Source organism: Epinephelus moara, chromosome 24 (assembly GCF_006386435.1).
Source record: "Epinephelus moara isolate mb chromosome 24, YSFRI_EMoa_1.0, whole genome shotgun sequence".
Classification (NCBI taxonomy): Eukaryota; Metazoa; Chordata; class Actinopteri; order Perciformes; family Serranidae; genus Epinephelus; species Epinephelus moara.
Window position 1 is genome coordinate 21,681,378 of NC_065529.1, and position 23,004 is coordinate 21,704,381.

General features: G+C 42.7%; 1 protein-coding gene across 1 annotated transcript in view; it reads left to right on the forward strand.

Annotated features, from left to right (window-relative positions):
- slc25a26 (solute carrier family 25 member 26) overlaps nt 1–23,004 on the forward strand; it is an 84,407-nt gene that overhangs the window by 2,038 nt on the left and 59,365 nt on the right. The window contains exons 2-5 of the mRNA XM_050037176.1: nt 1,455–1,611; nt 2,905–3,023; nt 11,392–11,496; nt 13,467–13,514. Coding sequence (XP_049893133.1) covers nt 1,455–1,611; nt 2,905–3,023; nt 11,392–11,496; nt 13,467–13,514 — 429 coding nt within the window. The remainder of the gene's footprint in view (nt 1–1,454; nt 1,612–2,904; nt 3,024–11,391; nt 11,497–13,466; nt 13,515–23,004) is intronic.

Genomic DNA, 23,004 nt, shown 5'->3' on the forward strand with positions numbered 1-23,004 from the left:
CCATGTAGCTTTGGATTTTTTTCTTCCTCATTAATAAAACCCTTCATTTAAAAACTGCATTTTGTGTTTACTTGTGTTATCTTTGACTAATGTTTAAATTTGTTTGATGATCTGAAACATTTAAGTGCGGAAAACATGCAAAAAAAGTAAGAAATCAGGAAGGGGGCAAACACTTTTTCACACCACTGTATGTACAGTTTCACATTATACTGCTGCTACCCTTCCTGGTCCATTCTGGACACTCAGAAAGAGTCCACCAAAAAGATTTGTTCATTTTCGCCCATCATTATGGTAGAAAGCAAATGCTAATACATAGTAAGTACAGATTTGCATTGCATTTGAGTACAGTTTGAAGTATACCTGTACTAAAGTTATCCTACGTGTAGAGTTTCCAGCACACTCAGACATTGGTTGGTTATCCTTATTATATTGATTAATGAAGACAGAGCTTGGTTGTGTTCAATGACAGTAGACCACTTTATTTACAGAAAAAAATACAAAATGTTTTCTGATGAATCATCAGGGTCGACCAATGAAGTCCTCTGATGAAAGCTGGTGAACATTTTGACGTCTCCTCATCGAGTGCAGCTGCTGTCATCACTTTCAGAATGAAATACTGTAGATCTTAGTCCACCTTTGTACTCCACTACATTTCTTTGACAGTTTATTTTATTGACATTTATTCCTTTACTGCCCACAATGATTGTAAATATAAAACATACGATCAGTTTATAAACTATGATGCTTTATTATACATTAAACTACCCATAAAGTAGGTATAAAGTAGGTAAAAGTTGCTCCACTTTGACCAGCTGCAACAATAAAATGGTGCTTACAAACCAATGCATCAGTAATAATAATGCAATAATGTTACGCAGTGAAAGACAGCTTAAATACATTTAACTGAAAGTATTTGTATTTTTTCACTGGGTTACTTCTTCTGTTTTTGTTCTTAAAGCACCACATTGTTTTGGTTGCATCTTTACTGCTATGGTTCACCCTGACCGCTCTCATCAGCATCGCTTACAGCAGCCAGCAGGAGATAAATGAATCCAGCAAAAAGGCTCAGATGAACCCACTGAACACTACCTGCCCAGCATCAAACAGCAGACCAAGTTAGCAACTAGCTGATGAATATAGTGGAACATTTAGCAGCTAAAGAGGCAGATATTTCCCCCAGGAGTTAGTGTAGATCAAAACAGAGCTAAATAGAGAGTGAATACTGAAATTATATATGTCATGTGGCCAAAAACATGACTCCAAATGATTCCTGTTCAGTGTCTGCTGGATGTGTGAATAAGATGGTAATGTGTCAGTGTTGTGTTTACATCTTGTTGCATGATCCTCAAGTGGCTTGTAGTAGTTGAAATAAAAGATCTGAATACGTCTTCCACTGCTGGTGTTATTGAGTGTTCATTGCAAGATTATGTCTCACAAAGTGATTGTCTCTCCAGGCAGGGGGCTGCGCAGGGATGTGTGTGGATCTGACCCTCTTCCCCCTGGACACCATTAAGACAAGACTGCAGAGTCAGCAAGGTTTCTACAAGGCAGGGGGCTTCAGGGGCATCTACGCCGGAGTCCCATCTGCTGCTGTCGGCTCCTTCCCCAATGGTACGATGCTCATTGTGATGGCTGGATATATGATATGAAGGTTGATTGTTGTTTGTAATTGATGTTCACACCAAACAACCAATATTTTTCTGTGTCGGGTCATTCAGAGACCTAACCTTGCGCTGTGTTGATCATAATATCTGCAAAGTAACTTGAGTTGGGCTCTGTTAGCTGTTACACATTCATTTATTTGTTTCCTTGCTTGAAGTCACAGCTCAGTGAAAATGAGTTAGAGTGCCACTTTGTGGGTGTTTGTTGGCTTGTGGCTGCATCAGTTTAGTTTTATTTCTTTGCTTTGTATTGCAGTGTCAGGCAGGCACTCAGCTTGCAGCCTCATGAAATCATTTTAAGCGGTGGCAAAGCCCCGTTCGTTACTTATTTCTTGATGAGATCATCCTCACAGACTCTCCTCTTTCTTGCTTTTGAGGAAATTAACGTGTGGTAATGCACAATGACAAGGATGATGAGGACCTGGATTTTAAAGTTGACTTTTTGAGGACATCATTTCATTAGAGTCTGGTTAATATGCTGGAACCCGACCATGATTGATGCTCTGAGGCTCTTCTTTAAATGGTTTAGATGTAGCTGCCTAACCAGGGTTGCTTCGTGACTTGACTGCTCAAAACAAAAATTTGAGCAGCCATTTTGTGGCGAAGTTAGAATATTGTCCAGCAGTGTCAGTTTCAACACAGTATTGCATCCATAAACCATTTTTTTTTCAGCCTATATAATTATATATACACCAAGTATGTTTCTTATTTCGGCTGCATTTCCAAGAAGAACCCTTGATGGGAGAAGTTATGAATACAAAAATATTTTTAAAATCCCTGTGGATTGAGACCACTCTATTTGGGTACTAGTGGGTGTAAAGAGAAGCACTGGTATTTGATAATCAATAGACTATTCAGTCAAACAGCTGCATATGAGTCAGTATGACTTCGCCCAAGCCCTTTTATTGAGCATCAGAGACAGACTGATAAAGATGAGATGTTGGAGTCATATGTTGGTTTGTTTATCATCCAATCTGTTTGCTGCAATTGCAAATAAATCTAACACTTTTGCAGAATTCATTTATGCGAATAGTTGGAGTAAGAGAGAGAACTGAGCTCTCTCGGCATAACACACAAGTAACTTTCTTTGCTTCTTACCCTATTGTACGTGCAGACAGGCGCACACATACACACACACGCTCACACCTCAGTTTCTCCCCTGTCAGTGGTAGTGAGGGATATTAATTGCTGTATGCTGGTTGACTAATGGGCCTTAAATGGCTGTGGTTATGCTTGGTTTCAGCCGCTGCTTTCTTTGTCACCTACGAATGCACAAAGTCCCTGCTCGGCGCTGGCGGACTGCTAGCAGCACCACACGTGGCACCTGTCACTCACATGCTGGCCGCCTCCCTGGGAGAAATAGTAAGTCCTCTTGTCCCTTATTCTCCCAACTTTTGTTTCCTGTACTTTGGACTTTACTCCACTTTCTGCCAGTACACTTTGAAGTCATGTTTATTTGTGTAGGCCTAATTCATTCGTAGTTGTTCCGTCATAGACGGCCAGCTGTGTTGCGCACTTGTTGTTGCTCTTCCACGCACTTGCTCATTCCTCTTTGTTTCTTTCCCACCACTGTAAGTCCCAAATGGACACCACCGGCATGTCTGCTAATGTTATTGCCTTTCAGATTGCACAGACCAACGGGGCAGGAGGGGGCGGGGAGGGTGAGTATGCGGTTTTGGCTGAAGGCCCCGGGGTCCAGCTGGGAGAGTTAAGGGGGCTTCCTCAGGACTGTCCCAGCATTTCTCCCCAAATAAGTTCTCATTACTGCCTATTTACTCATCTACTTTCCCAGCTCCGGCCCCCAGACTCTGCCAATTTAGTCTGGGGAAATCGGGCTTGAAACCAACGAGGAGCAGCGCAATTTCCTCAGTCCATCCTGTCCAAATCACTTGCAGTGAACCGCAGAATATGAGCCATATGGGGGCCACGCGTTTTCACATTGGCATAGAGAGGAATAGAGGGATGGGGGGTATGGAAAGAGGAATGCCCCCCTGCTATACCACTGCAGCTTTCTTCAAAATACTAGGTTTTTAGTATTCATGGCTTTTGGATGGATGTAATTTAGCCAAGTTTTGCATGTTTATGAAATGGGATTATTCCACATGGGAGGGTGTTCACTGTGCTTGAGTCTATCTGCGTCTCGGTGTCTCACAGGGTTGAGAAGAGGACACATGTGACTCTTACATTAGCACAAATTCAATAAAAGTTGCTTTTATCCTCTTTTATCAACGTCGCAGTTACTGCAGATACTGGAGGAGGTTAGCTATTAACAATCCGTGCCCTTTTGGTCTATGGCACAGTCCAAATGAATGTGAAAGGTGAGGCGGAGGTTGCGGCTACCTTTAACCCCTTCCCCGCTGTTCTGGATTTCAGCACATCAAAGGCATAAATCCTCGGAGCGGAGCTGAGCAGAGCAGGGGCGGTATCCCACTGCATTCTGGCAACTGGATACGTCTTGTTCAAAGAGAGTAATCTTCAGGCTTAGCCATGAAAGGCCTACCCTAGTGCTGCCCCGAGTGCTATGCAGGGCCTAAACACCCGCACTATGATGCAATCGCTGCCATATGATTCTGTGCCTCCTCAGTCCCTGCTGAGGATTTTTAATTAAAAGTTATTGCACTGAGGTTCTTACAAGCTTGACTGAGTTTTGGCCAGGAGGATATGACACTTATTATTGCTGGTGCTGAAACAATTTGGTCGACTGATAGAAAAGGAATCATATCAACAGGATGCTCTGCCTGTCTCTGTTTTATTTTATTGTAAGTGGAATATGTTTTGACTTTAGACAGTACAGACAGACAATATGAAGAGGTCCATGTGATCTCTGGGAAATTGTGGGAGCCATTATTAAAGATATACAATGCAGGATTTTCCTGTATAGATATACATAAGTAATATCTCTCAATGAGTATTTATGACCCATTAGAAGTTTTTGCCGATATTTTTATCTGCAGAGACTCTGCCATCTGCCTGTACTTTCTTTTTATTTTCTGTGTTCAGGGACGTTTATAGGCGTGTGCCCTCACAGTGCTCAGGTGAAGTCTGGGCAAGGGGCCTTATTTACAAAGCTTCCTAGTACAGAGAGTTGCTCCTAGTGACAATATTCTAAGAAAATTATTAGGATTATGCTGTTGTCTAAGAATTTCCCTTCAAAGTAAAGACTTGATCCTGGTAAAGATAAAAGTTCTTCACAGGCCATTTAAGCCCTTAAGAGACCTCCAAAAGTAAAGAACTGTCAAAAGTTGAGCGGAGGACTTTTAGGGTGCTTAAGAGTTTGTTTTTTTTAATCAGAGGAGAAACTGGTGCAGAGACAAAGAAGTAGAAATACTCTCTAAACACTGGATGACAGTGAGTTAATGAAATGCTACAGGTTGGATGGTGCTCAGATAATGTTTGTGGTCAATCTCATTCCAGATTCGCTCTCATCTTCTACCCGATGCAATAGTGATATAATGCCAGAAATAAAGTGATCACTAGAATGCAACAATGCAGCAGTGATTGCTTGGGTCTGTCTCAAACCTTCCATCAGCAGAGTGATCACACAGACAATGAAAACACCTTCATAGTCTCATATCGGACACAGTTAATTTTACTTCCACTGGGTGTCTACAACTTGCAGGCTCACAAAAGGACAACCAATCACATCTGTTAAAAGAATGCATCACACGTAGTAAGAGGGTCAACCACATGTCCTTACTAAGGTAAATGTTTCTGTCCTTTTGTTGCTCAGAGTTGCTCTGAGAACTTTCCTATATTACTCCTAAGCCTGGACTCCTTGCTAGAAGTTATCAGGCTAAGCTAGAAGCTCTCTGAGAGTTTTCTTAGAAGGTTTGTAAATATGGCCCCACGTGTCAGACCATAAGCAGCATGCATCCAAGAGGCCCAGTGCCCAAAAAACGCAAATACAGTGAAGGGAAACGCCAAACGAGAGTGAATCTGGGGTTGGCTTTTACGTTCACTTTTGCTGATGAGCATGTTAACGAACAGTAACCCTGCATAGTTTACCTTTAAATCAACTTCCCTTCATTTTATGGACTAAATAATTATTGAAAAAAATAACTGAAATAATTGATAGTTGCAGGACTAGTTGTGTCTCCTCTCTATTGTATGTTGTTTTTTTGCGCACCTCAGTATATCAGTGCATCATTTTGTCTGACAGGGAGGTTGTGTTTTCGGTTAAGTTTGTTTCTCAGGATTTTGGGAAAAAATACTGGCCTGATTTTTAATGACACTTGGTGGAAGGGTGTAGTGTGGGCTGAGGAAGAACCCATTAAATTTGGAGCAGATCTGAATCATGGTGCGAATACACAAACTACTGTATTCATCCCTGTTGTTTACATTGCAAGATAGAGCATCTGACCTTGGCAGAAATCGGCGCTATCCAGGTGACCTTGTAGTTTTGTTTCGTGACTTCTTTTTAGTTCTGTCTAGGTAGGTTTTATCTCTGCAAAGATTTTCAAGTTCTGCTTTATGATGAATAGAACTTGAATCTCACGTCATTGAAATGACTGAAAATGCTGTAAAGGGCATTTTCAAAATGGTCACTCCATGGCCACTTAAACTACTGTTACTCCTTTTAGTCCTTCCCATGCTCCTAAGGAAGACAGCCATCTTACCTGCTGGCTCCTTCTCGTCTACATGTGTTTTTTAATACTTCAGTACAGAAGGTGTTTTTGGTGGCAGACAGCTTCATTTGGCACTTACAGTTCTTTTATTTGGCTATATTTAATCACACAGGCACAAAGGCACACACAGAGTTCTTCCTACCTCCATCTAAATCTGAATTCTTAACCACATTGTCAACATGACTGCAAACTCGAAACAGATTTTCGTTGGCATTATGTTTCATCTTCCACTCTGCATGATATGCTCAGTCCTGCCAGTAGAACATGGGGTCACTTGTTTTCCTCGTGTTTCTCTGTTGCTTTTCCACCTGCTTGTCTCTCTCTCGCTGGGATCAGCTGGGCAGGCTTTGACACACAGGAACTTAAAGAAGAAGAAGCAACTTGTTATTTAGTCCTTGTCCGACTTCCCCATTCCACCCCTTCATCAGCCCATGATCCTTTCCCCAGGAGTCCATTTAGTTGTGTTTTACCAACTGTTTCCTCTCAGCAACATTCACAACAGAAGCTTTATGGGACTTATTGCTTTGCTAATCCTATCCCCAAGCCTCCCTCTATGGATGATGCGCTTGACTTGGCACAAACTTACTGGATGTGGACTTCAGTCAGAGTGTATTATGATCATACCGGAGGGAGTTGCAGCTCGGAATTTATACTGCATTAAGTATGAGATGGGAATAGAAAGAAAGGAAAGAGAGCACTTATACACACTTAGATCCAAGCAATTTTTACCTTTATAGTCGAGCCTTCGGTCTAACAGATGTTCATCCAGGAGAGAGGGGGAGTGGGTGAGCCTATACAGTAAAAACAAGACTCATTACAGTAATCAACATATGTGAAAAAGAATTATAAGTTACAGGAATCATGATTTTAAAGTTTAAACTTCAAGACATCAGTAGTTTTTTGTTATTAGATTCAGTGTCACAGGTGGTGAAATAAGTACTTTTATGAATACAGATATAACTCAGAAACTTACAGCAGCTGTTTGATGGTCGGGATCAAACTATGGATGCACTGAATCTGACATGGATATTGGATACTGGGCTGATATTTTTTTTGACCAATTTGCTGCATTTAATTTTGAAGATTTTTCACCATGTTGCTGGTGCACAATTTTGATAAATAAATAACAATTCACTAAATTTATATCTATTTATTTATTGGTTACATTATGTTTTACAAATTTAGGAAAGCAATGTTTAAGCCAAACATGATGTTGCCTCTGACATAAAAGAGTGATCGCAGTCACTTCCACACAGTGATACATACAGTTGGTATCAGATCGGTTCTCGGTATCGACCCATGCACAAAGCCCAGGTATCGGTATCAGGACTAAAAAAAGATGGATCAGAGCATCCTCACTTTGAATGTCATAACCAAGACCTTTTTGTATGTGAGCCTACTTCATGCCGGGCATAACTTGTAAACAGAAGCAGGACAGACAGGTGAGGACAGAGAGGAGGACAGTCATAAGTTGTAGACAGAAAGACCCAGAGAGGGTCAAGACAATGAGAGAAATCTCCCCCTGCCAGAGGCGTCCCGGTGTTTGTGTGACTGCAGTTGTGGGACGCTCCCATAAAGAATGTGTAAGCTGATGGCGTCTGTCAGGCTCTAGCAGGCTGTTATCCAGCCATTAGATCAGATTTATCTTCATTCCCATTCGCTCGACGTCTGCCCTGAAAGCTCATTTGTCAAGGCCAGGCGGCGGGTTTCTCTCGCATCTATAAACCCCCGCCGCCGCCACCACCTCTCCACCACACGTCTGTGGGAGGATGTACTGGAAAATACAGTGTGACATGACAAGATGGGGGGGACAGCGAGAAGGAGGGAGCAGGAGGGAGGAGTTTTGGGGGTAGAAACTGGCAGCCACTTAACTTGGCACTGAGAAATAATCCATGCATCGCCTTCGAGCAGCGCCACGCTCTGTGATTTATTGGCTGTTGTTTCAAAGTTGGAGACACTCAGTGTCCTCCTCTCTTCCCCTTTTTCTTCATGACCTTTTTTCTTCCATCTCTTCCTTCCTTCCTTTGTCGACCCGAATTTCAGTCTCTGTCGGTACTATGATGCGTTTCAGGGACTGGGCGTGTGATCAAAATCCCAGAAAAGTCATGGGAATTTGGTACCAGCGATGGTACTGTTGTCTACACTGGCTTTTCTATATAATTTTTGATATGACGTTGAATGGGAAGGCACTATTTTTCCACCTTAGATTAGCATAACAGCAGATGTAGCAGGGTTTTACAGCATGTATAGTTCTACTTATTGCACCGCGATCAATGGAGACTACAGATGAAACGCTATGACAGTGTCTTATCACGACTGTAGTGACTGTATGACGTTATTGTTAAAATGTTTACGACACTTTATTATTAAACTGGTAACCATTTCAACCCTAAAGAGACGTGTGAAGTAAGAGATTAAGTTGCTTGGCACATTTTCCTGCTGGAGTTATTTGTTTGTTGGTTTGGGCATTGTTAAAATGAGACAGGGACATTTCTCTCAGTTGTTTATATGTCTGTTTTGGTATTGAATGCAGTATATTTTACTGACAAATAAATCCTAATTATTGAGGCCCATAACAGTTGTTGCAGCCTGTATGTTTTTCATACCTGTTGTCTCTTTATGGTGCCAAATGGTAATCCTCTCTCTGATTGACTGACCACTGAGTCCTGAGCGGTAAAAGAGGGATGTAGCAAAGGAGGGGAGGACGGAGACATGTAATGACTCAATCTGCGGATTGATTCGCCGGCTATGCCCATAATGTGCTGTGAGTCTCTGCTAATTTCCCATTCCTTACTTTGGTTCGCCCACGACTGAGCGCCAGCGTCTTACCTTGTTGTTTGGCGGCCAGTGGCTGGAAATTGAAAACACGCTCTGTCATCTGGATTAACAACAACAGGCCAAGGGAAACTGAAAGGCTCCAATCACAGGCAGGCAGCCTCCTAATTAACGCAGCTTGATGAATCCAGCACCTTGTAAATAAAGATGAATGGTAGCAGGAATTTAAAAGACTGCCAATGGGTTTATAATAAGTTTACACGCCAGAGGGAAGCATTGAGAATGAAGGGCAAGCAAAGTAGGTGAAGAAACAGACGTCTGTCATCCTGCCAGCCTTCCACCTTCAGCCCTCCCCGAAACGTGAGGAAACAAGTCCGACTTGTAATGAGAGACACCTACTTAAATCTGTCTTTTGTTTGTATTCTCTTTCAAAATGTGGTGACATACCTCTGTGTCTCAGCACAGGATATGCCTCTATTATCCTTTTCAAGCCCCAGCTGCATTTTATCATGCCCTGATTCATCACCATTGTTCCCACATTTTCGGCTGTTTTCAGAGATCTGAAATGGCCTTGGAGGTTGCTTACTTTATCTTCTATCCACTCAACATCATTCTCCCCAACCCTAGGCGTGCAAATTACTCCCAAATAAACAATGTCCCCTAATTTATTTGGTATAATCTCTGGCTCATTCTGCCTCCCTCTCTGCACTGACAGGAGAGGAAAGGCCGTCTCAACTCCAGGCCCCCCATCCAATTACGTCAGTAATTACTTGTCATAGCCACTTTCTTTCTATTTAGCTGCCTTATTCTGGTCCTTTGGAGAATTGGTTTGGGGAAAACATGATGTACAATGTATTAGAAATGGTAACATGACCAAAGGGAGAGCAAATGAGATCTCTGAGAGGGATGCAGCCAGCTTAGTTATCGTAGGGAGGTGATGCAGGTGAACGTGTGGCCACTTGGTGGTACTGTTGCACCACGATGAGGTTGCAGCCAATCTATGGTCGCACTCACCTAAAATACCAATAAGAACTGCCCTGAATTCTTCAGAGACGCTCATTCATGTCTTTTGTTTTTGCTCTTATGTACAGAGAATGAGGTTTATGTGCTCATTGTGTATAAGAACTGGCATTTGCCTGCAGCAAAAGCGATACAGTAAAGGTCAAAACAAAGCTGAGGAATGGACCAAATAATAATCAAGAAGAGCCAGAGCTGTCCACGGACACACTCAAATGTTATGTTTGTAAAATCTTCTTCACCTAAGTCTGTGATTTCACTTGACTTTCTGGACCACTGACTTATCCTTTCTCCTTTTGTGCTTCACATATATTCATGTTCTTGCGTCCTTGGTGTCTGGCAGAGGAGACGAGCAGCTGACAGACGTGAGCCCTCTAACAGCTGTCGGAGTAGCCTTCTCCCCCTCGCAATAGAGCCTTATCCTCCAGGGCCCGTCACCTTTAAAACTTCTGATGGTGCCCAAATGCTAAATCAGTATGAATAGCTGAATAGAGAAGGAGCAAAACAGGAATGGGTGCATTTTATCTTCATTGCAGTGCCTACATCGCTCTCTCTCTTCCCACATCACGTTGCCGTGGCGAGCGTGGCACCGGCAGACTGGCATCTGTATGACCAAGGGGAGTCGCAGCAAGGGGGCGGCTCACCAATCGCTCTGTAAGATTGCTTGCCGTTAGCCGGTATTTCTGCTCCAATGCAGGATAAATAGGAAATCAAGTCGCCAGGTGGGCAGCTGTGCCTGCCTGCCTGCCTGCCTTTAGGGCGATGGGAGTTATGAAGCATAAATATTCATGTCTATCTTCACTAGCTGTTGGCAGTCCATATTTTTGTTGACATATGGTGGATGGGTTGGAACTTGTAGCGGGGAGTGTGGTTACTGAGGTGTGCATGTGTGTCTGGATCTATCAGTGTGTTTGATGGAAGCGCATGTTCTTTGGACACGAATACACAGTCAGCCTGATGACCTTTTTACCTGTTGCTCAGGTGTCATGTCTGCTGTGTGTACGGGTTTGTTAATTGGCAAGATTGGACGTTAACTAAAGCACTCGTTAGCCTGCCAGCTCGATGTAATTGCTCTCCCCACGCCGTGCCACATCATGGCCACCTGCCATGTAGAAAGACACACAGGTTAGTATCATGTACAGCAAAGGGTCACCTGGGGGAGCAGTGTGTGCGCCTGTGATTTAGCGCAATGTGGATGTCAAAGGCCCTTTAGAAGGAAGTACAGTACTGTAGACTGAGATTTTATGTATTCAGGCAACACCATTGAACAGTATCTGGCTGGTCTGTTTACCCATGCTCTTTCCATCCTGTAGGTGGCGTGTCTGATCAGGGTGCCCACAGAGGTGGTCAAACAGAGGACCCAAGCTTCTCCCTCATCCACCACCTACCACATACTGCTGGCTACACTCAGAGAAGAGGTACACAGCAGTCAAAGGCACCTTCTTAACTCTGGTTTATTTCAACTTCAGTTTTTTTTTTTGTGGTTTGGGCAATGATAACACTGTGCTCAGAAATAGGTTTGGCGGTATCTGTTGTTTCATACCTCACTGAAATTTCATTGGGGTATATGGTATATGACAGTGTTTGGCACTACCCCCCACCCTCTCACCAAGCTCCCTTAGTGTTTTTAGTCCAATAAATGACCAATAGAAACTCACAAAATGTCAAGAAATGTAATATTCTGGGGCGGCCTCTAGCTCACCTGGTACAGTGTGCGCCCCATATAGGAGTCCTTTGCAGCGGCCCCGGTTGAGATCCAACCTGTGGCCGTTTCCTGCATGTCATCCTCCCACTATCTCCCACCTTTCCTGTTTATCTACAGCTGTCTTATCAATAAAGGCAAAAACACCCCAGAAATAGTCTTTGGGGAAAAAAGGAAATGTAATATTCTTACACTTATTTTCCTTATTGGACAGAGAAATGCAACCACACACATTCTGAATTCAAGTTTCTCTGTTTTACCAAACTACGACTAACGTTAGCTCAATGGCCATGTTAACTCGTACAACACACTTCATTCATACTCGACAGAAACAAAATAAAACTTATCAAAAATGTCTTAGTCTTGTTGATTGTCAAGTTAGTTAGTCCACTGTTCCAACAATCACCAGCTGTGGTTTGGTTGAAACAAACCCTTTATTCAGTGAGTTAGATGTGAAAATATGCTGTTTTTCCCCGCAGTCTCTCTGCCGTTGTGGCTGTCTGAAGTCCTGTAACGTTATTCCATTCCCACCTGTTGCAGTCACCGAGTCTGTCAGCTCAGCTGCCTCTTCCACCAGTAGAGATAACCTCTGGTGGCACATGCTGTGCACTACACACAATGGGTCTCATTCATGAAATGTGAGCAGAGCGAATTTGTGTGTAAACTGTTTGCAGAAGGAAATTTACCATGAATTTTGTCATTCATCATGTTTTTAATGAGCAAATCTACTCACAGGTTTACTAACATTTCATAAATGAGACCCACTGATTTTAATAGAAGTATTTTTGACAGTATTGATCATTATACCCTCAGGATTTCTAAATACCCCCGTATACCCTAATGCCGTGATACCTCCCAGGTCTTATTTACAGAGATCAAAGAGTAGACACTGCTAAAAAGAAGTTAGTTAACCTAACCAACAACCTAACCAGGACACAAAATACTAAGGGTAGGGGTACGCACAAATAGAACAAGTTCATATGACATGCAACCATGTCTAAAAGCAAACGTGTTCATAGCTGTTCCAAAAGGCCACACTCATTCGAATATGAGGATAACATTGCACACTTTTGGACAACCTTTCCTGTAAGAAAGGTTTTACACTCAGTTTTATACATAAAAAGTGACAGAGGAAGTTGTGTAAAGAATAAAAAGAGAGCTGTAGAGAAAAAGTCCAACCTCATGTAGCCAATTGCTGAGGTTGGCATGAATCAGTTGGTTTTGGAAAGTTGCAGACATTGTCAGATGCAGCTGCTCCAATCTGACATTGGAAAGGTGGGATGGGGGTTCAGAGGCTGTTAGAGTACCTGACAAGTGTTTTGTTGGAGCATGCCAACACCTTACTCCTAACCCAACACTCAACACCTTATTTAATGAGTAAAATGTCATCACAAGTGGTTGAATTGAGGCCCAAATCTATGAAAACGAGAAATAAACTGTAATAAATTGGATTATTCTTTTTTCTCTCTGTATCAAGATTTTGCAGGTTAATTTGAAATCATTTTCATATGGTCAGTGTTGTGAAATATTGGGCTACTTGTAAAATAACTTTGTAACTGTTTTGTGATGTTCATGATTTCTTAAAGGAAAACATTTTTCTATGTATTGAATCAAATTAAAATCAAGTAAATGTCCATGATTGTAAAAAACGTGTATTTGTGAATGTTTTTTCTTATCTCTGAGCAGGGAGTCCGAGGCTTGTACAGAGGATTCAGGAGCACGGTTCTCCGAGAGGTAGGATTAATTCAGTTTTTCTCTCTCTCGCCTCTTCATTCTTTTATCTCTGTTAGTCTGTCTGCCATCCACCGGTGATAGTGATCACAACCAAATGACTAATAATACCGGTTATGTTCCAGGCAATTGCTAAGCACATCTCACAGATTCTACTGAAATCAATTTCAAGCGTTTTTACCAAAGACAATTACGGGGCTCCTTGAAGGCTGTGTAGTGAATTCTTTTTGATAGGCCGGACGAATATTGAGGCTTTCCACTCTTCTGACTGAAGACGTTTTAATTTCTCTTGGGCTTTACTGAGGTTGGAAATATTGATTTACAGTTTTTTTTCATCTCATTCAATTACTTGTGCAAGATGCTCTCCCTCCTACTAGAAGTACATCTGATTAATTAATGCAATTAGTTGCGTTATAAATGCAAAACAAAACACGGATGAATGAGCATTGGGCTGCACTCCCTTGATGGCCGCTCACCTTTTTGTAATGAAAAAGCCGCCTCACTTCTTTGATTCATGATCTTCTGTTTAATTGCACCTGCAGTGCATGATAACACAAAATAATTGTTACAATAGCTGTATAGATCTCTCACTTAAGCTCTCCTCCCACCTGATAAGTTTCAATAGAACTGGAAAAGAAAATGAGAAAGGTAGGCAGAGGGGGAGAAAGAAGTATATGAAGGTGACACTTGTCTTTCCATCCTTTTTTTGGGGAGGTGGGTGAGAGTGTAATCTAGTCCCCTCCGCTGTGCTAGCCTGTACTTATTTTCTGCCTCACTAAACTGATGTTATTCACGCAAATTCCATCTGGACAGCCGGGGAAAAAAAGGACAACAAGACACTGTGATTTCTCCGAGGGGCTCTGAATAAATGAATACATTTGGAGGCTGGCGCATGGCCTGTGTGCATACTAACACTGGCAGATGAAACGCAACGGTGGCGGCAGGGATTTGGGGCGCGGGAACGGCAAGGGATGCTCCGCGGTGATTGGCTTTGACGTGTGTCAGGAAGGTAATTCATTTTCTCTCGGCCTCCTTCGCTATCCGCCTATCTCCCTCCTTTGGACAAGCGACCCTGTCAAGATAAGTTTGTTTATGTGGTATGGCGTGGCGCCTCCCCTCCTTGCTGGCCCACTAATTGTGGTCCTCTCTGTGCTATATATTCATTAAGGTTCAGAAGGCATTTCTGATGAGCATGATATCACATTAGTGGAGGATGTGTGAGGCTTGGCCACAACGGGGAGGCTGGGCCTGAACTTGGATTTTGGAGCAAAGGTGTGACTGACACGGTGATCCGGTTCACATTGGAGCACACATCCATCATACCCTCCAGAACAAGTTTTAAACAGTTATTGAGAATTTTACACAACACACTCCAACAATACCCTAAGTTTTATTTAAACATCATATCTGAACTATTGACTAATAGGCATTACATTCTTTTTTCTTTTGCACCACATTAATCTTTACTGTGGTCGACTCTCTCCTTAAAAGAAACTGTCAAATTGTCTGCTGTGTCGGCACCTTTGGGTTCCAGCTGAATAGAGCATGAAATCAATGAGATTCAGATTGTGGTGAATAAAATTGTGCTGTGAAAAATGGCTTTATTCAACTCTGAAAAAACAAGGGCTTATTAATGAACATCAGCAAGACTTTGTTCAGGATTTTAAGTAAAAGTACACTTGTTTTAAAGGAACAGTGCGTAGGATTCAGCGGCATCTAGTGGTGAGGATTGGAGATTGCAACCAGCTGAAACTTCTCCTGGTCGGATTCCTTCAGTGTTCATTGTTCAGGAAGTTTTTACCAGGAGCTGAATTATCAACAGAGGTCTCATCCTCTCCTAAACAAACAGATCAGGTGATTTAAATAGGTAAAACACTGAATAAAGCAGTTTCACGTTACAAATCAGCGTTCTTCCGACGCTGCTTGGCTCGTCATTGATGGGCTACTACCCCAGCACCTGTTTGTGTGTGCGGACAACTTAATGTGTGCTCACCTTTTTCTGATCCAGATATTTAGGAGATATTTACCGGGAGCCGAATTATTTGCAAAGGTCTCTTCATTTCCAAAACAGACTGACCTGGTGATTAAAAACGGTAAAAACAAAGAATAAAGGAGTTTCACATTACAAATCAGTGTTTCTCTGACACTGTTCGGCTTGTTGCTGATGGACTGCTAGCCCAACATCTGCTTATGTGTGCTGACAATCTTCTCTGATAAGTGATAATCCAGATGTTCAGGAGGTTTTTACAGGCAGCCAAATTATCTGCAGAGGTCTCTCCCTTTTCAAAACTGATGGACCCGGTGATTTAAACCACTAAAAGTTGAAAACTCAGCTTGTCGCGGAGGGGCTGCTAATTATGGTGGCTGATGTGAAAATGAGAAAACACGAATGGCCCTATCTAGAGCCAGTGTTTGGTTGGTCTGTTCTGTGCTACTGTAGAAACACGGCAGTGCAACATGGCGGACTTGGTGGATGAGGACCCGCCCCCTAATTAGATATAAACGGCTCATTTTAAGGTTACGAAAATCTGATAATTGTTATTTTCAGGTGATTGTACACTTAAGAAAACAAACCAATGATATTCCATTTCTGCCGATATATCCCCCTAAATCCTACACGCTGGACCTTTAAGTCCCTGATACCATCTGTGCATTGATGGGTGTTGATTTGTATTCATTTTATGACAGTGCAGTTAACACAGTAACACAGTGCTTATATTTAGTCATCTGCCTGTCATTTTGACAGGATCCCCTATTTCAAGCTCCAACGGGACACTTCAAGTTTCTCCTTTTGGATAGTACCACCTTTCACCACTAGATGGCATGCTAAGATTATCACTGCCTTAGACATATGTGCCAGACTTTGTCTCTCTTCACCCCTTGCCCCACTCCTTCTGTACTCCCCCCCTCTCTTTTCCTGTCTCTCTGCTCTCCCATCACACCAATCCAGCTTTATGACATTTATGAGCAGCAGTCACTGCACTGAAAATGATGGCTTTTTTTTTTAATGGCGAGCCCTGTATTTTTCTGATCTAAAGTGCTGTGAGGTGATCTCAGATTTGATCTAAACTGCTCCAATTTGAGTTTGAGTAATGAGCCTGAGATGGGTTATTAGATAGTAATTTAGTAATGTGGTGGTATGGGGGCTGTGGAGAGATAGGTGTAAGTGAAGCTGACAGTGTCTGACAGAGTCGACTGAAGATCCTTGAACATCGTCTAGCATACGGCCACACTACATAGATCTCTCATACTTGCGCTCTTTCACCTACTCAGTCTGAAAGCCACTTTATCTAAATTCATTTTCACACATTTAAGCAGGGAAGCACACAGACAAGGAAGGTAATTGAGCAAGGTAAATGAGACTGAACAGTCCACCGATGAAAAACGTGTTCCCGTTCTTCCCTTTACCGGTGTTATGTATATTTTTCCCCAGCCAGCCTCTGAATCAGCCTTAAAGTTTCTCCACCCCAGCAGCTGGGACCTGGCAACTGGAGGTACAAGATCTGGCGGTAGAGATTATGAAACACCTCTCCATCCAGGCTCCTCCCCAACACATCTCTGCTTCCTCTTTATCCTTCTCCTCTTCATCCCTGGTTGATCCCCTCTCTGCTTCCTCCATCAGGGGGTTTGGCTGTAGCAAAAGACTTGCTCAATTGGGTTTTAACTACTACCAACAGGCCAAATTACATTGCTCTACCTTAGGGATTTCTGCAGTCAGATCCTGATCTAGAACTGACTTTAGGGTTTTTTAATGATCAGTTTTAAACCATGTCGAGGGCTGACTTTGAGCTATGGATGGGTGGGTGACAAATTAAAGGAAGACCGAACACCACAAGCCCCCGGCCCAGCTTTAGTGCTGCTTGTCAGATTTTACTACTCTACTGGAGGGATGAACGCCAGTTTTCCAAAACAGCTTCTCAAACATCTTTTGATGATGGTGGTTAGAGTGTGATATCTACCACACTTTTAACTGTAAAGGCCATTGCATCATCAAACTAAAATAATCTGTAGATTGTTTAATGATTGATTAATTAATCGTTCAGTCCATAACATGTAAAAAAAAAAAAGGCCATTGCAGCTTATTAGTGCCCAAATTAACGTATACAAATTGTTAGTATTGCCAGATTAAGTGTCCAAAACTCAAATATATTGTATTTAATATCATAAAAGGTCAAGAAAAACAGCAAATATTCATTACCGAGTTGCTGGAACCATTGATGTTTTTGGCATTTTTGCTTAAAAAATGACAAGTACTTAATCAATTGAAAGTAGATGTTGATTGAAATTATGTCAGTTGACTAGGGCTGCAAATAACTATTATTTTCATTGTCTGTTGATAATCTGTTGATCTTTTTTTTAATTGTTTGGACTAGAAAACATTAGAAAACAGCTAAAAATGGCCGTTAAAGGTTATGTAAGTGACATTCAGAGCACTAATATATCCGCAAACTACTATTTGTCATTTAAAAGTATAGTGGAGTAATGACGACTTGAGCAGAGAATTAAGTCATGCTACCTTTGTGTGTTGTGATCTGAGCTTCTCTGTGATTTGCTGCATCAAGATGGTCCGGCTGCGCGTATAGGTTAGTGCCTGTGTGTATTCTACTGACAAGCTCATTGCTGCCTCTTTGCGCTGCGCTCATATGGCGGTTAGTGCTGATACTGGGATGGCAACATTGCGGAGACGTAGCACCCACCCTCTGGTTCTCCCTTGGTTAAAGCTATAGTGCGCAACTTCTGTCGCCCCCCTGGCGGATAATGCGTTATTACAACAAATAAGCCGGCACTTCCATGTACACAGAGTAACACTCGCCACACACCGTGTACACAGAGTAACACTCGCCAGTCGCCACACACCGTGTACACAGAGTAACACTCGCTTCACACCGTGTACACAATGCTACACAACGTGGCGAACACCAGGCTGCTAACATTACATTACGTTCATAGCACCATTTCCAAGAAAATAATAAAGTACTAGGTCCAGTACATGTAACAGCAAGACATACTACTCATAATATAATTATAAACCAAGTCACTTACTTATCCAACAGCAGCAAGGCAACATCTGTGTCTGCCCTCAGCCCAATTTCTTCCTTCAGGGCTCTCCACCAAGGAAAAGTGACGCCAATACAAATCCTTGTTTGCCTTCTCTGTCGGTCACTTTCCTGCAGCCGAACGTCCAGGCTTTTTCTTTGTGGTAGGATCCACTTCTGAACCGTGTCTCGGCCGCTTCTTTGGGTTCTCCGCCATGTTGCTTTCTCTTTCTATCTGCGCTCTACCTCTTGCTATGAGACTCTCCGGTCTTCCTCCCCCTCCCTTCTTGTTGTGAGGAAGCATTTCCTGTGCGCCAGCGCGGGAATGTCACTGGTCGACACGCAAACTAAAAATGATATATATTGAAAAATACTGCGAGATGTTAGAGGAGCCGATCGGCTTAATCAGCATTGTGTCATCTCCTCTAGTAGTGGCTTGGGTGAAACGGACATTTACGGACCTGTAGAAGTTACGCACTATAGCTTTAAAACTGTTAGCTCTGTCAGCACCATTGCCTTGTTTAGTGTTGTTTAAGGAGTTAGCACTGTTGGCTGCTAGCTCAGCCATCTCCATGTTGAAAACTGTGTCCACAAAACTCAAACGCTGTGAATTTCACAGAGCGCCCCTTTAAAAAAAACGCAAGATGACGTCTGTAAATGGCTTACTTCGTTTGTCTAGCAATTCAAAACCCAAAGATATTCAGTTCTCTATAATGTTAAACAACGGAAAGCAGCTGATCTTCACATTTATAAATCTGGAGGCAATAAGATAAAAATAAAGTGACTTTAACGATTGTCAAAATACTACTCTCTTACTCTTATTCTCCTTATCTTAGCTGGGGCCTTTTGCCCCTTGGGATCTTGGGATCTAAAAGGTGGAACTCTGTGTGTCTTTGCATGTTTATGTGTATCACAATCACAACTGTGCGATGAGAGCACAGTTGTTGAAGTGTGTACATTGAGTTATGATTGAGTTATAATGAGTCCATACAGAGCAGTGAGGGGTATTTGCTTCCTCTGCTGGGATGGTGAGCTCGAAACTGTATCAACAGGCACGCAGCTGAGCGGAGCAGAGCTGACCCCCGCGTGGCCCTTTTTTTGGAGAGGAGCCACTTTTCACTGTCTGTGACGCAGGTTCAAAAGGGAGAGGTGAGGGGAATCACTCTCATATCCTGTCTCTGTGCGCACTGATCCACAGAGGCTCATGTTTATACACCCTCATATGACTAAGACAGAGCAGAGAAGAGACAGAGCAGAAAGAGGGAAGAGAGACAGGGCAGGGGAAGCAAAAAGTGTTTATTTTCCTCTACATATGTAAAGGCAGGATTTGTGGGACACGTGTGAAGGAGCGGAGGCTTCCTCCTGCTTTGTGTTTAGAGTTGGACCTCGTCAGAGCAGCTGCCATTGGTCTCTGAGAGCCAGACAACACAGCAACTCCTTTAAATGGCTTCAACACCTCAAAAAAACGTAACAAGACTGGATTATATGAAGTGGAAAATGTCACAAGATCACACTGGGAAAAAAGAGAAACCAAACCAAGGAAAATATTAAACTGTCTGTCAAAATGAAATATAAAGACTACCAGGGAGACCACTGTGTTTTTTGAAATCACGGTCTGTTTGTAAGAGCCATTTTTAATTTGTAGCCGTTTGCAATTACGCTGTTATTGAATAAGATTTTTATCAGTCTCTGCAAGCCAGTAGAAGAGCTGCTAATAAAATGGGGTTTGGGTCTGTTGGTTTCAACGCTGGAGGTGAATGTTTTTAAGAATTTGAGCTACTGGTGCTACCTTATCTGTTTACACTGTGATCAGCAAGCAGCTTAAGAGTCCTGTTGACCTCTGTAGATCTGACCCTTGACATGACTCGACCTGTGGAAGGCGAGGCGAGTTTATTTATATAGCACATTTCAGTAACAGGGCAATTCAAACTGCTTTACATAAAACATTAAAAGTATGGAGACCATGGATGTATAAAGAGAACAGGATACAGATTTAGAGGTGGGAGCTTAATCATTTCTACAAAAGTTGCTTGTTGGTGCATGAAGCAAAAAAGTTGGGCTGCTGTATATAAAATTACCTGCATGAATGGCAATGTTTCTGCACTGTTTGGCCCATAGAGCACTAGAGACTTCTGCTGGCTGAGCTGGCTACCTCAGGTTCAGAGCTGCGCCAACTTGAATTGGGATAAAGGTGATTCAATCATGCAGCTCTTCTGGACTTTGGAAATATTGTAGGACCTAATAAATCAAATCCTGAAATGATTGACTCATTTCGAAGGGGCTGTGGCGCTCAAAAAAATGTATCCACTGATTTCAAACATCTCTTTGCCATGTAAGTCCATGGGAAAAAGTCTTTTTGGGCCACGGGCATCACCTGACGGAGTAATTCCACTGCTTGGCCACTAGAGAAATTGTCTTCAAAGCCCGGCCGACTTCCTGGGGACCTGATTGAAACAAAGTGCAAAAGAAACACATCATAAAAGGACATTACATATAGATTAAAAACAGTCATCAAAGAGCCAAGAGAATAGAAGAAGTAGAATAAGACGGGTATAAATTACAAGAATTAAAGTTAAAGTGATGAAGAGAAACAATAGAAGATAGCCACCTTGGTATTTTGGATCTATTGTGTGGTGTAGGACATCGTTACTTTTGGCATTGAATTAGCAGAGTGCACACACATACATATACGTACATACTCCTCAACTTTAAACTTCCTTCGCAGAAATTCAAAGGCAGCCAAACACTGATATAGAGAGATCTCAGCCTCATGTGTCTGTTCACATTGTGAGTTTTAACAGTATTTATTACTTTGATGAATCACTATCTGTCGACCTGCTTGAGGTATGGAATATCACTTTCGAACGCCGCCTCCGTTCGAGTTGTTGGCAGGTCGAGCCGACCCTTGTTAGAAGAGTGATGGCCTTCTTAAGCCACAGAGAGCGATTCCTCTTTGTCACTGGATGATCTCTATCACTTTACCACACGTCACACCGGGGATTAATGGTTTACTCCTACTGCCACTCTGGATGACGGATGGTTGGGGTTCTGTTCGCAGTCACTGGTTGCACCTGTCATTCACATTAGTGTAGTTGTGTGAATACAATTGTATCTTCACTGCCTCATCGACAACCATGCTGGCCCCTGCACCTACACTACATCCCCCTCATACATGCAGTCCCCCTGGGGTGGACATTGGCACGGCGGCTTTTGCTGCAAATCCGACTAAACCTCAGGAACCTTCCTAAGATCAACACGTGGTCTTATTAATGACTTCTACAGTCGGATGTGCTTAAGGAGTTAGTTGCCATTCTGTCAGACCCCCACGTGTGCTTTCTGCTCAGTGCTGACTTGGCCGGGGGACAGTGCAGAGCTTTCTGCGGCTCCCTGTTGAGGATGATGCATTGAAAGTCTGTGCCACTGAGAGCCATGGATCACACACTTATGTTAAGTACGTTTGTCCCCATTGAGCTCTTCAGTCCACTCAAAAATCCATCATTGTGGCTATAATTCGTAACGCAGGGATTCTCTGTGCGTTTCTGCGAGGAGACTTATTGCTAATACCTACTGCCAGACATTTTTTCCAGCAAAGAAAAGACACTGTTGTTTTTGACAGCTATAGTTGTTTTTATTCCTCTCCCCTCTGCTGTACGTGTGAGTGCTGCGGACATGACCACGGTGGCTGTGTTTGTCAGCGTGTCTCTCTCCGGGTCTCCAGGCTATGTTTGCTTCCCACAACTTTACGCATGTTTGTCTCAATCCAAGCAGAAAACCTTTGGATCTCCACATGTGTTTCTAATAACACACAGCCCCAACTGCCTGGCAAGGGACTGAGGGTGGGAGGGTATTTAACGGAGGGGGGTAGTTGGTCTGGAGCGGAGGGGAAAGGGACAGCAGTGGTTTGGATGTCATGTGGAAGGAAATAAGTTTCAAGAGTACACTCCTGCATGTTGGGATCTGGTGCCAGTACACAAGATTGAGTGTGATGCATTATTCCCCTGACAGCAATACTTGCAATGTAGATTTTGTTTGATTTGGACACCTGTTCCACTTGAGTTTAGCAGGCATTAAAACTGACATAATACCCTAACTGCCTAAATACTGTAATCCCATCTCAGTCAATCAGTCTATTATAAAGTCACTATGAAAAACCTTTACACCAGTTGAACCTTCAATCAGGTGCACTGTAAATAACAGTAACGTCTTATTTTCACTTTATCCTGGAGTGACAGGAGAGAGTGAGAGTTTAGGGAGTGGAAGGAGGATAAATCAGCACTGTGCAATAGCCAGACACGGGGAAGTACCCGGTAATTACAGCTCCTCGCCTCTTTCATGAGAAGCAGCGGTGCACATCCTCTCCTCTTCCCCCCTCCTCTCTGAAACCAGGTAGCCTCATTTCTCATTTCTGTGCATTTACAGTAACTTTCAGTTCAATGTAAAATATGACCCTCTGTGAA